Source organism: Loxodonta africana, chromosome 2 (assembly GCF_030014295.1).
Source record: "Loxodonta africana isolate mLoxAfr1 chromosome 2, mLoxAfr1.hap2, whole genome shotgun sequence".
Lineage (NCBI taxonomy): Eukaryota > Metazoa > Chordata > Mammalia > Proboscidea > Elephantidae > Loxodonta > Loxodonta africana.
In genome coordinates this window covers 230,385,871-230,400,166 of record NC_087343.1, presented here as the reverse complement: position 1 = coordinate 230,400,166, position 14,296 = coordinate 230,385,871, and the positions used below count along the sequence as shown (strand labels likewise).

Here is a 14,296-nt window from a genome sequence, read left to right as displayed (position 1 = left end):
GATTGCTGGGTCATATAGTAGTAGTTCTATGTCCAAATTTTTTTTTTTTTTTTAATGTTCAACTTTTTTAGGAACCACCAGGCTGTTTTCCACAGGGGCTGTACCATTCTACACTTCCTCCAGCAATAGAAGAAGGTTCCACTCTCTCCACAACCTCACCAGCACCAGTTGTTTTCTGTTTTTGTGTTTTTGTCTTTGATCATTGCCATTCTAATAAGGGTGAGGTGGTATCTCACGTGGTTTTGATTTGCATCTCTTTTTTTTTAATGGCTAGTGAAGGAGCCCTGGAGAGGGACTTCCATCTGCATAGTGGCTAAGCACTTGGCTGCTAACTGAAAGGTCGGCAGTTTGAACCCACCAGTTGCTTTGAAGGAGGAAAAATCTGGTGGTCTGCTTCTGTAAAGATTTATGGCCTAGGAACCCCCGTAGGGCAGTTCTGCTGTGTCCTGTAGAGTTGTTACGAGTCGGCATCGAGTCAACAGCACATGACAACAATAGTAATGGCTGATGAGGAGTCCCTGGGTGGTGCAGACAGTTAAGCGCTGGAGTACTCGCCAGAAGGCTGGCAATTCTAGCCCACCTACAGACGCCTCAGAAGACAGGCCTGTCAGTCTGCTTCTGAATGGTCACAGCCTTGAAAACCCTGTGGAGCAGTTTACTCTGCACACATGGGATCGCCATGAGTCGGAATCAATTCAGTGGCAACTGACAACAGTGGCTAATGACATTGAGCATCTTTTCATGTGCTTATTAGCCATTGAATATCCTCTTTGGTGAAATGTCTGTTCATGTCCTTTGCCCATTTTTTGATTGGGTTGTCTTTTTGTTAAATCGTAGAAGTTTTTTGAATATGTATATTTTGGGGAGTAGAACACTATCAGATATATGGTTCTTGATCTTTATCAACTTTTAAAAATACTTAATTAGCAAGTATTGTGTGGTTTTTGGTTCAGGTTGGAGAGTAGGTTTTGTGCAGTTTCTGAAACTGTTGAATTCTACCAGAGGAATGAAAGAGTAATGGTGGGGAGGCTGGTTAGCCGAAGGGCCTTGGACAGCTGACTTGTGTCTGTCTTGTCTGTAGTATGAGGGGTGGAGAACAATTGCTCTGGAGAACACAGGCTTTAGATGGTAGGTGAGGGCCTTTGCCACTTCTTGGTTGGGCGACTTTCCAGCAAGTTGCTTATTTTCCCTAAGGGTTAGGCTCTGTTATGATATCCATTAAATAGAGCTGGAAGTTACCTTGGGCTTTGTGTGAGAATGAAGTGAAAATCGCCTCAGGGGGATTGTGCGAGAATGAAGTGAGGATGAGCCTATGCCAAGTGAAGCAAACTTCTGACACAAAAAACAGGAAAAAAAAAGCCTGTTGCTGTTGAGTTGTTTCCGACTCATAGCAGCCCTATGGGACAGAGTAGAACTGCCCCACAGGGTTTCCAAGGAGTGGCTGGTAGATTCGAACTGCCAATCTTTTGGTTACCAGCCAAGCTCTTAACCACTGCGCCACCACAAGCTCTAAATAAATGTTGACTAGGGCGATTTCTGTGACCCTGTCAACTTTGAAGACCCTCAAATTTAATGCATTTTCAGTTGGTTCAGTATTTTGAGGATATCCCAAGATGAACCTTTACTTACTGAGTTTAAATCAATTGAATATTTCTTTCAGTAGGAATGCTGTCTTAAAAACTTGGTTCTCTTCATGAGAAACTCTGTTTATGATCCAGTAACAGGGAGCTACATGTCCTTCGTCTAGTGGAACCAGGCCACTCTCAGGATCCAGGCTCTGTAGTCACAGGAGATGTTCCTCTGGTTTGTGTCCTGGCCTTTGAGTTAGGCTGACCATGCTCATGCCATGGGCCACTCAGGGCCACTGGTCACTGGTCAGCACACTCAGAGTGAGGGCTAACAGATTCTTGAAAATTTAAGCTCAACCAGCTCTGCTATCTTTAAAGTCCCCTCAGAAACAGCTCCCGGGGTCTTACTGTACGGACGAGGCCCTAGTGTACTATGAGGAGGGTTCTGCCCAACTCCTCGTCAGCGAGCCATCTCTGACTCTGTGAGGCGGGGATGATGAAGTGGAGTGCCCTGGATAGATGCCCTTCCTTCAGAAGAGAGCCCTGTGCCTGCCCCTGCACGTCAGGTCATTCAGCCACAAATCACTGTTGGGGGCTTCAAGGAATGCTGCAACCTAGGGGGCCCGGGGGGGACTTTGGGGGTGGTCTGTGAGTGCTGAATGTGACAGATTGCAGCGTAGAATGTTCTTTACAGTCCCCAGAGCTTTGGCTGTGGTGAACGCCAATTTTTTCCCCCCTTTTCCCTTCTCTATAGCATATTAATGACCCCAACTGGTAGAACTATTTTTGAGTTGCAGACAGCTTGATTTATCCAAGCTCTGTTCTTAAATGGTTGCTAATTTCTCACTGCACGAAAATTCACAGTTTTTCATTGAGTCAGCTTAATAACAAGATCCAGGCAGACAGTCTAGCTAATTCTAAACACACTTTAGAGGCTTAATATCAATGTAGTGATGTTCTAAATCCTAGAGCTTTATCAGGAGGGAGAGCGAGACATTTTCTTTTTTTCAGAATGTGTTGAGACAGCAGCTAGCTTTTACAGACCATTTTGGAAGCATTGAAGACCCCATTTCTTCTGCACAGCTTGCTCTTTCTGTCCCGTGCTGACGCCATTTTTTCAGGGTTGTATGTGGTGGTATGGCTTACAACAGAGATTTGTGTCTCGAGTGCCTAGTCTTCCACCTTGATGATGTGTGTAATGTCACATGGCAGGCACAAGACACACATTTATACACGTCTTTGGTGAGGTGACCTGCTCTATTTTATTAAGCTGTTTTTCTTTAATTTATTTTTTGTTTTTATAAACAAAATGGAAATGGTTAGAAGGCAAAGGAGTCTCCATATTTGCTTTTCTGGTGCACCTGATTCAGCGTTGCCGTTGACCCAGACTGTGTGTGTGGCCCTTGTTCCGAGCTTTGGGGTGTTCTGTGGAGGTGGAAGGCAGCCACAGCACTGGAATGAAGCCGAGGCTCCCCCACTTCCAAGGCAGCTGGACTGAGGCCATAAAGCGGTGGCTGGCACAGTCCGCAGGGCCCAGAGCATCTTCCTCATGCATTGCTGTTTGAGGAAAATAACTTCCACTTTGTCCGATGGGCCCACAGATATTTGTTCCCTTTTGTTTTTGCCTCATTCGCTCAGTTTATTTGCTCAAGTTGGGCCTCCCCACTTCCTGTCTGAAGCGCCCAGGACTCTTCCCCTCCCCGGCTTTGACGTGGGTGAGAGGGGTTCAGATGTCCTGCTGGAGAGCTAAACGTGTTGCTCTGGCTTTGGCTGAGCGTCTGTGACTGCTCCAAGCTGAAGAGCTTTTAATGTTTCTGTGGTTTCTCTCAAGATGCTGCTTTTGCCGGACCTGCATGCGCACTTTTCTGCTTTGCCTGCGTTCACATGGAGTGTGTATTTCTTTGGCGTTTATGGAAGTTCATTTCTCTAAAAACACTTCTAAGCAGATGATTTCATATATAGGTAAAAGCATGGCCAAGAAGATGGCTTGTTTGGTGGTGTAACAGGGACGTGGGGAGCGTTCATTTTGCGCCTGGCCTTTGGTTCAGAGCCCAGCGAGGACTCATCCGAGAGGCCACTTGATATTTCAGAGGTTGGCAGCATGACACATTGGTGACTAGACAGCTTGTCATCCTAGGCCACAAAAGTAACAACTGTTTTTAAGGTTTGGCCAGACGTCGTGTTCTCCATTCTTTCCACCCCATGTTGTATGGAATTCACACGATGCTGTTGAATTGCTTCAATCCCCTTCTTAAAGGAAGAGGAATCTGGACCAAGGCTCCAGGAGGACTGGTAGTTTGAAGGTTCATTCAGTAATTTTCTTTGTCTGCAGACCTAGTAGCTGTGAAGATCTCTCTTGTAATTTTTGCCAGATTACTTAATTTCAAGTGTCATTTTTGCAGACAGACCAAGGATCACTACAGATGATGTGGAATGAGTGCTATTTTTAAAGCCTTCTTTTTTGTGAGACTTTTTCCAAATCGGAAGTCCTGCGGGAACCAGTCTTTATTTGGACTGAGTGTACAGTAAAATGTCAGCTGTTTCTTGGGCATAAAATGAGTTGTATATGCAGTGTTTATTATTATTGTCCTTGTTAAGCAAATACCCAGAGATACAGGTTTCATGCTTTTGCCACTGTTTAATTGTGGACTGGAAAAGAGTCGGTTAACACATCTTCTTGACGAAGATGGTTGATTAAGGCCTAGAAGCACGTAGGATTTGTCACTGAAATGGCTGTTGGTGGAGAGGGTTGTCCTGTGCCCATGGCCCCCTGCTGTCAAGGTCACCATCCCTGGTCACACATGGCTCCTGAGCACTTGGACAGTGTCCAGTCCAAGTTGAAACCCTAAGTGTAGCTTACATACCAGATTGCCGAGACTTAGTATAAACAAATGATATAAAATATTTCATTAATAATTGTTTATATTAGTTACATGTTGAAATGAAAATCTTTCAGATATATTGGGTTAAATAAAATATATTATTAAAATTAATTTTACCTCTCACTTTTTACTTTTTAGAATGTGGACATTAGAGAATTTAAAATGACACATATGGCTTGTATTATATTGAACTTCTTGCCATAGACACTCAGGACTGTAAGGGATGACACAGGTCCTGGGCCCAGCCTGCCTCGGATGAGTGAATTCTTTTCTGCCAGTCCCTGGTGAGGGTCTTCATGCCATGTTCTTGGAGGAAGTATGTACTTCCTCTGCGTGTCCCACTAGCATGGCCTCTATTGGTCACAATAGTAGTTAGGGTAGAACAGCACCCATGGGCCCTGTCTCTGCTATCAGCCCACTTGGTCAGCGTTGAGCTTGACCCCCAGGAGCTTGGGGACTTTGGGCAAGTTTCCCGACCTGTCTTGGCCTCATCTGAAAAACGGAGTTAGTTTGAGGATTAACTGAGCTAAAATGTATAAAGTTCCTAGAACAGTGTTACGGCACATTATGTGGGTCGCGTAACTCTTAACTTTTACTTAGGCTAGCTAAGCCAAAACAACCAAACCTGTTGCTGTCAAGTCAGTTCTGGCTCATAGCAACCCTATAGGACAGAGTAGAACTGCCCCATGGAGTTTCCAAGAAGTGGCTGGTGGATTCAAACTTCTGACCTTTTGGTTAGCAGCTGTAGCTCTTAACCAGTACACCACCAGGATTTCTTAGGTTAGCTAGGGGGTGAAAAAAGCAGAAAATAAAGCTATGTATGCTTTAATCCCGAACTCTACTTTTTTGCGAAAGCATATGGATATGGGAATGGGGGAAAAAATAGCTAGGTGTGAATATACCACGGTATTACCAGTAGTGCTTATCTGATAAGTATGGATTTGGATTTGGGTTATGGATGACTTTTGTTTTATTGTTTCCTAATTTACTACATGCACTTTTATCAGAACAAAACCCAAGGAATGTCCTCTACTGAAGGAAACAAATGGTTTTGGAGATAGCACAACTGTGTCTGAGCTGGTTTTGAGTGCCATTGTGCTGAGAGTTCTCACATTCACAGCCTGACCCAAGGCTGTGGAGCTCCAGTGGTGGGTGTCCTTCCTAAAAGCCCTGCCTCCCCAGTTGTGAGCTCAGGCACAAAGAGGTCATTGTTTACAGCTAGGAGCCTTGGGGTCCTCAAAGACATTTCCATTTAAAATAAACCTGTACTGCTTTTTAAAGTGATTTGAAGAAGAAATACGGACTCCAGAGAAGGCTGTCCTGGGGTCTCTGTGACGTGCTTGATTAGCACAGATGCAGCTGCCTCATTGGACATCAGGTAAAGTGGCACATGTACATGAGGGCAGCTCTTCTGGGAGATACTCTGTGCATATTCTGGGTGGGGCAGAGGTACACGAGAAAGGACCACTTACCAGAGAAGGCACACTGTAGGTGGGTTGGAGGTAAACGAGAAAGAACACTTAACCAGAAAAGGCATACTCTAGGTGGGATGGAGGTAAGTGAGGAAGGAACGCTTGCCAGAGAAGGCACACTGCAGGTGGGATGGAGGTAAGTGAGGGAGGAACACTTACTAGAGAAGGCACACTCCAGGTGGGATGGAGGTAAGTGAGGGAGGAACACTTACTAGAGAAGGCACACTCCAGGTGGGATGGAGGTAAGTGAGGGAGGAACACTTAGCAGAGAAGGCACACTCCAGGTGGGATGGAGGTAAGTGAGGGAGGAACACTTACTAGAGAAGGCACACTCCAGGTGGGGTGGAGGTAAGTGAGGGAGGAACACTTAGCAGAGAAGGCACACTCCAGGTGGGATGGAGGTAAGTGAGGGAGGAACACTTACTAGAGAAGGCATACTCCAGGTGGGATGGAGGTAAGTGAAGGAGGAACACTTACTAGAGAAGGCATACTCCAGGTGGGATGGAGGTAAGTGAAGGAGGAACACTTAGCAGAGAAGGTACACTGCAGGTGGGATGGAGGTAAGTGAGGAAGGAACGCTTGCCAGAGAAGGCATACTCCAGGTGGGATGGAGGTAAGTGAGGGAGGAACACTTAGCAGAGAAGGTACACTCCAGGTGGGATGGAGGTAAACGAGAAAGAACACTTAGCAGAGAAGGTACACTCCAGGTGGGATGGAGGTAAGTGAGGGAGGAACACTTAGCAGAGAAGGCACACCCCAGGTGGGATGGAGGTAAACGAGAAAGAACACTTAGCAGAGAAGGTACACTGCAGGTGGGATGGAGGTAAGTGAGGGAGGAACACTTACTAGAGAAGGTACGCAGGTGGGATGGAGGTAAGTGAGGGAGGAACACTTAGCAGAGAAGGCACACTGCAGGTGGGTTGGAGGTAAGTGAGGGAGGAACACTTAGCAGAGAAGGCACACTGCAGGTGGGTTGGAGGTAAGTGAGGGAGGAACACTTACTAGAGAAGGTACACTCCAGGTGGGATGGAGGTAAACAAGAAAGGACACTTACCAGAGAAGGCACACCCCAGGTGGGATGGAGGTAAGTGAGGGAGGAACACTTAGCAGAGAAGGCACACTCCAGGTGGTTTGGAGATAAATGAGAAAGAACACTTACCGGAGAAGGCATACTGTAGGTGGGATGGAGGTAAACAAGAAAGAACACTTACCAGAGAAGGCACACCCCAGGTGGGATGGAGGTGAGACAGGAACACTTACCAGAGAAGGCAGGCGCCAGGTGGAATGGAGGTAAGTGAAACAGGAACACTTAGCAGAGAAAGTGCATGGGAGACCCTGCTTCACATGGTGGTGAATGATGGTTTTTTTTTTTTTTTATTTTTTTTTATTATGCTGTTTGGGCATCAGCCATATGAGATCATAGAAATGAGAGATGGAAAAGACCTACTGTATTAGGTCATCCAGTCCGTCCCCCTCTTCCAGAGCCAGATTGATCCCCACAGTATATTTTCCAGGGCTCTATCCAATTTTTTAAGTGACTCAACTGATGGAGTTTCCACCAGTTCCCAGAGGGTGCGAAAAGGTTGTTGTCTGAGTCTGCTAACTTGAACCAAGAACTTACTCTTGAGCCTAATGGCAGAGATAATAGTAATAAAGCCGTATTTGGGGTTAGGTCCTGCCTCTGTCACCAGCTTGCTGTATGACCTTAAATGGCTTCAGATCTCAGTGCCCTTGTCTCCTGCTACAAAGTGAGGGTGGGGAGCTGGGCCCGGTGGCCCGAGGCTCCTTTAGTTTAAACATTCTGAGACTTGGCTGCTAGGACCCTTACATAGTGCTTTATAGTTTTCACAGCTTGTTCACATTTGTGATCTCATTTGAGCCTCACCAGTCCTCTGGAACAAGGAGGATCTTCTTGTCCTCCTAGCATTCTGACCATCTCGCCGCCTTGATTTGGTTTCTCATCAACCGGACGAAGTGCAGGTGTAAAGAGCGCACTGCCCAAGCCCTCCTGGTCAGACTGGAAGTGAGGCGTGCCTCCCGATGTCAGGCTCAGGTGCCTTTGGCTTAGCGCGTGGCTACCGCAGGTGGGACCCAGCTTGCTCTTGGGTGGGGTGGGGCTGCTACCTTTTCTGGCAGTGGCACTGCGCAGGATTGTTGTAGGACACTGAGTCAGTCACACCTCACCTGTGAAGCACAGAGCTTCCTGACATGGCTTCCCTTCCCATCACCTGGGAGAGCCTGGGTGGGGCCTGCTTTTCAGGATGGATATGATACATGATCAGTGGGTCAGAGCTAGGGTTGCGCTGAAATCGTCGGCACAGCTGTTCGCCGCTGGTATTCCTTACCTTTGTGCTAAGGTGCGCTGAATGTATCTTCAGACGCGTTGACGCCCTGGGAGTTAGTAAACATGGTATTGAGGGTTCCTCCGTATTGATTCAAATTCTGCAATTCCTTTTTCTTGACCTAAGCAGTGATCTGTGACTTTCCCTAAAGAGAGCGCGTTAACATTTATTGCAAATGGTTGGTCATGAAGATTTCTTTTTAAACGTACCTTTTTTGTTGTCAGCTTGAGCATATTAAATTTTAAAACCCAGGCTCAGCAAGTGCGTAGTTTAAGTAACATTTAACAATGTGATTAATCTCAATAGAATTGTAATAAAATGGTTACTCTTGTTTATAAAAATACATGAAGTATGACGTGAGTCATAGAAATGGGGGGGCCTGGAGAACTGCAGATGAGACTGATGGGTCTCCCTAGTCCACCACACTTGAGTGGCCCTCCTGCCCCTGTGAGGTGCTGCTGTCTCTCCAGGAGTCCCCGTGTGAGATCCGTGTGTAATGCCACCGCAGGGCTCAGTGGTCTCCACGCTCAGCCAGCATCTCTCTAGTCCCTTGACGTGTCCTCAGCCCCACCAGTCCTTGGACGCCTCTTTGGTGCTTTCTCCACTCCCACCCACTCTGTCGGAGCAGATCCTGGGTGTGGTGTGGCCTGGAACCCCCGAGTCACCTTTTCCAGGCATGAGCTCCAGCGTGTCTCAGAAAGCTGTGTGATCTTGCAACCCTGTGATGGGTGTGTGTGATGTGAACTCCTCCACCACTTTGGGTTGTGTTTTGTCTTTTTGTATTTGTTTGTAAAATATTACAAACATATAGACAGGAAAAGGGCTTTGCCTTTCTTTGTAAATCTTGTTTTTCCAGCTTCAGTATGCAGTTAGGTACCTGGGCACAGACAGGTGATGAAAAGAAGAGTGGGTGAGAACAGGAACTGAAACATAAGTTTCGAAGCTGTGATCCTGCATGCTGCCTTCTGTGCCCAGCTGCCACGCTGAGCGTGTGCAGGGACCCACTGTGATCAGAAGTAGTGGTGCCCACCAGGGGTGCCATTGGCCAGCATGTTGGTCGCGGGTGGATGGTGCACCCAGGACTGCACAGCCACCTCCCTGCTCCGATGGCCTCCTCTGAGTGCAGGCAGGAGCAGGGCAGAGGGCAAGTGCGTCCTCCCGAGACAGCCTCCACAGCAAGCAGCCTGCTCCACAGGTAAGGAGGCTGACACTGAGCACCTTGCTCAAGGCCAGAGAGCCGAGACCCTGACCCTCTGACCCTCTGACCTCCAGACCCAGACATGTGACCTCTAGGACCCTTTGCACACTGTCATAAGGACTCTGTCTCCTGATAGAGGTGCTCATTGTCCTCATTGACACACTGCCCCCCTCAGGTCACAAGCACAAGAACACTTCATTTAAATCACTAAATAACGTTTCTTAAATATTGTAAAACTGATGGAAGAAAAAGTCATTACGCATTATCTAGAGTGTTAAGCACCATCTACTGTCATTTTGTGCTCCTCTCCCAGATCCTGAGGAAGCTGAAGAGTCTCGCCTTGGACACGGAGGTAGAGCTGGAGAGACAGGATGAGGCTTTGGATGGCATCAGCTCATCTGTGGACAGGGCGACCCTCATCATCGACAAGCACAACCGACGGATGAAAAGACTGACGTAGCGGGAGAAGGAAGTGCAGGTGGGGCTGCTCGTGAAGACAGTCTCTTCTTGACCCCTGCATGTTTCCCTTGAGACGGAGGCCCTGGGAAGTAATTCCAAAGACGGGAAGTGTTTACAAGCTCTGCCCAAGAAGGTGCCCTTTCCTTGGGATGAAGGGATTGCTCATCTGACCTCTGCTATGAAGAATTGTGGGGGAAGGGGAGCTGGGGGTGATAGTGACTTCCACTTAAGGGGTTTCTGAGCAGTGAAGCCGCAGCGCAGCCCAGAAGGAAGGGGTTTCTGCCTTCACACAGAGAAGATGGGGCAGTGCCGTCCTTGCTCGCGCACCATCCCCACTCAGCTGGCACTGCCACCTTCTAGAGTCAGGCTCAATCACCACACGCTATTCACAGTGGTGCTGAGCCAGCACTGTCCTGGAATCAGGAGCTCTTCCTCTCCATGTCGGTGGGCCAGGCGGCCACCTGCCTGCTACAGCTGCTGCTGCGTGCTGCCCCACGTTACCAGCTCGAGTGTAGGCTGTGTCTTCATCTTTCATCCCCCGAGCTGAGCGTGAAAGGAAGGGCTGAGTCTTTCTGGAAGAAATTGGCTGCTCACTTCTAACTCTGCCTGTCTTGACACTGCAGGCTGCTTCTGCGTCAGTGAGTCTCTTCTTCAGGGCCCCCTGCTTTCTGCTGTGAGCTTCCCGAGCCCATGCGCCCTCCCGGCTCCGCTTGGGGCGGGGAAGACAAACCCTTCACCGAAGCTTTTGCTTTCTCCTCTTTGGTGTACAGGCCAGTTTCCGTTTTAGGAAGATTGAAATTCTGTAGTTGAAGTTCAGAGTCTAGTACATCTCTAGGTTGTCCTCTAAACACCTGAAATACCCTTTCACTGGCCAGTTTTAGCCAAAAGTGAAAATAGTAGCTATACCATTCTTTTAAAAAATGTCGATTTTAGCTTTTACTGCCCTGTTTCTATCCAGAAACAAGAAAGAAATGCCAGCTTTAGAAGAGTGTTTAAAACTACTTAATGATTCTCCTCTTTGCTTGGTTTATGTATTTTATTTTAGTTAGGGGGCAAAACATGGCAGGTGCTCCCCTCACCTTGGGGGGGGGCATCTCAAAATAAGGCGGGCTCTGCGTGGTGTGTGATGAGACGTGGAAGGGGTGTGGAGGCATTCTCGGGCCTTTACAAACAGCCCCTCCCTTATCACAGCATGCCACTTCATCAACTTTTAAAGCTTTTCACTTCCAGACTGCTTTGAAACAGCTGCGGGAGGAATTGTCCCCAGGAAGGCACAGCGAGACCATGTAGGAGATGTTCCGTGAAGCTCCTTTTCTCTGGTCCACGCGTCTGGTGGGTTAGACTGCAGCCTGGTCAGGGCACCTTGTCTCGTAGGCACTGCTCACATTTGGGGAGAAAGCCAGGAGGTGGCTGTGGGAGAGGGAAGGTAGGAGGGCCACAGACATGACTGAGACGCAGAGTGTGTGGCGATGTGCCCGGGGAGGGCTGGCAGCCCTTGATAGAGGGGTGAAGTGTCGGAGGAGGCAGACGAGTCCCAGCGGCAGGCCAGGTGGGAAGGACTGTCCAGCAGCGGCCTGTACTCTGTTGGGGAAGGAATGAGAGAGCAGGTCTTCTAGGGAAGGGGACTTCGAACTGGCCTCAAGGGCAGGCAGAACGGGGCGAGGAGTACGCGGCGTGGTCTGTGTCCCAGGGCCCTGGCAGTCCCTATCTCCTGCAGCATAGGTGTAGGCAGGGGACCCCAGGCACAGGAGACGAGCAGGAAGGGGGAAGCTGTGTGTGCTGGCAACGGAACCGGTGCCTGTGTCTGTGGCAGGGATGCTGCCACGGGGCCTGGAGATTTGGGGAGAGCTGCAGCGGCCTGCTGTCCTGCGGTGTGGCAGGGGTGGCCAAGGGAGCACAATCAGAGCCTGCAGGTGGGCCTGGGTGAAAGGACCAAGGGACCAGGGAGGGCTGCTCACTTGGGTGGCAATGGGCTCGGCAGTGGGGGAATCAGCCCAGAGAGCAGACCAGGTAGATGGAACCCTCAGGCGGCTACAGTGAAGCAAGGCAAGGCTGTGTACGCCACTTGTCATCAGTTCTGCTCTACGCATCGGGGTCAGGCATCCCCTTTGTTTTGCTCTCAGATGTGAACCCTGGGCCCTGCCATTCACTCACGACCCCTGCCTATGGATCGACCACATCGTATGTGCTTTATTCCCGCACCAAACAGCACCGGCCCTTTCACCTAGTGTGCATGGAATGAATGCCCTTAGTTTTGGTGTCACCCCTCAGGTATCTGCACTTTATAAATGTGTTTCCACATAAAGCTTGCTTTGAGCTCCGTGTTACAGAGTATATAAAGAAAGCAAAATGCAAAACCCATGTTTAGTGCACCTGTAATACCAACAATGAACCGAAATAAAACTGCTTTGACATTTCATCAAAAACTGCAGGTTCTTTTGTTTGTTTAGGGCAGGGGTCAGCGTGCTTTCTGTAAAGGGCCAGATAGTAAATGCTTTAGTTTTCGAGTCACCCCTGCTGATGGTAGCATAAAAGTAGCCACACACGTGTCAATATGTGAGCGTGGCCGTGGGACAGTAGCACTTAAAAATTAGAATTTCAAGTAATCTCACATGTCATGGAATATTCTTCTTCTTTTGATTTTCGTTTAAAAGTGTGAAAACCATATTTAGTATGCAGGCGCTACAGAGACAGGCAGTGGGCTGGGCCTGGCTGCAGCTTCTGAGCCTAGGTGGGGTGTGCATGAATGCAATTAGATGCTAGTAGTGGTCCAGCACTGTGCTTGGGCCTGTAGCCTGTGGCTGACACTCGTCTCCCAGCTCGCAGAGCCCTTGTGTACCTGTCCCCTCACCACTCTAGCCCCCCAGACTCGACCATGGCCCACAGCTCACAGTGCTCTTACGTACACATTGCCCCCTTCACCACTCCAGCCCCCTAGACTCGACCATGGCTCCCAGCTCACAGTGCTCTTGTGTATACATTGCCCCCTTCACCAATCCCGCCCCCCAGACTCGACCATGGCCCCTAGCTCACAGTGCTCTTATGTACACGTTGCCCCCTTCACCACTCCAGCCCCCTAGACTCGACCATGGCCCCCAGCTCACAGTGCTCTTGTGTACACATTGTCCCCTTCACCAGTCCAGCCCCCCAGACTCGACCATGGCCCTTAGCTCACAAAGCCCTTGTGTACACGTTGTCTCCTCACCACTCTGGGCCCCCAGACTCGAACATGGCCCTCAGCTCACAAAGCCCTTCTGTACACGTTGTCCCCTCACCATTCCAGCCCCCCAGACTCAACCATAGCCCTCAGCTCACAAAGCCCTGTGTATACGTTGTCCCCTCACCACTCCAGCCCCCCAGACTCGACTGTGGCCTGAGGCACCTCCAGAACCATCCTTGTCACCTCTGTGGTTGCTGTAGCTTATTGAATCCAGGATCCCAGCCATGGGACACGTGGCCAGGGAAAACACACATCTCATTTCTTAGCAAATGCTCTTGCTGTCTGGTGCTTTGACCCTGCTGTGTTTGCCAACACTCAGTCCTGTTCCTTTTAAAAGACAGAACTCCAGAAAGGGGACGGGCCAGGAAAGGAAGAGTGAAGGAAGGGAGTTTCCATCCAAGATTTTATCTTGCGTCCCAAAATCAACAAAAAACTTTTTTTTTTTTTTTGCCAATTCAACTTTTTACAGGTGTACAACTTATTGACAGCAATTACAATACTGCAACCTATTGTAATTGCTGTGCAGCCCTGCTCTTAACCGATGCAATATTTCCATTACCGTTAACTCCCTTTTTCCCGCTCCTTCCCACCCCTGGTAACAACTAATAAACTTTGGTCTCTATGCATTTATCTTTTCTTGTCTTTTTATATAAGTGAGATCATACAATATTTGTCCCTTTGTGACTGGCTTATTCCGCTCAGCATAATGTCTTCAGGCTCCGTCCATACCATAGCATGTATCAAGACTTCATTTCTCCTACTAGCTGAGTAGTATTCCATTATATGTATGTACCACAGTTTGTTTATCCATTCATCTGTTGATGGGCATTTAGGTTATTTCCACCTTTTGGCTATTGTGAATAGTGCTGCAGTGAACATTGGTGTACAAGTCTCTGTTTGAGTCTCTGACTTCAGGTCTTTTGGGTATATACCTAGGAGCGGAATTGCTAGGTCATGGGATAATTCTATTTTTAGTTCTTTGAGGAAATTCCACACAGTTTTCCACAATGGCTGTACCATTTTTCATTCCCACCAGCAGTGGATAAGGTTTTCAGTTTCCCTGCATCCTCACCAACATTTGTTATTTTTTTATTTTTATTTTTTACCTTAGCCATCGTAGCAGGAATGAAATGATATCTCGTGGTGGTTTTGATT

At 48.3% G+C, this 14,296-nt stretch overlaps 1 protein-coding gene across 4 annotated transcripts in view; it reads left to right on the top strand.

The window, feature by feature from the left end:
• Window positions 1-14,296, top strand: part of SNAP47 (synaptosome associated protein 47) — a 119,953-nt gene that overhangs the window by 68,229 nt on the left and 37,428 nt on the right. For 2 of the 4 annotated variants that reach the window (XM_064279651.1, XM_010600727.3), the window contains one exon: window positions 9,776-12,347. The exons of 1 other annotated variant lie outside the window; for it this stretch is intronic. In XM_064279651.1, the coding sequence (XP_064135721.1) occupies window positions 9,776-9,922 (147 nt within the window). In that variant the 3' untranslated portion in view covers window positions 9,923-12,347. Of the gene's footprint in view, window positions 1-9,775; window positions 12,348-14,296 lie in introns of those variants that run through there. One more of the 4 variants, XM_023540348.2, reaches the window with a different exon arrangement.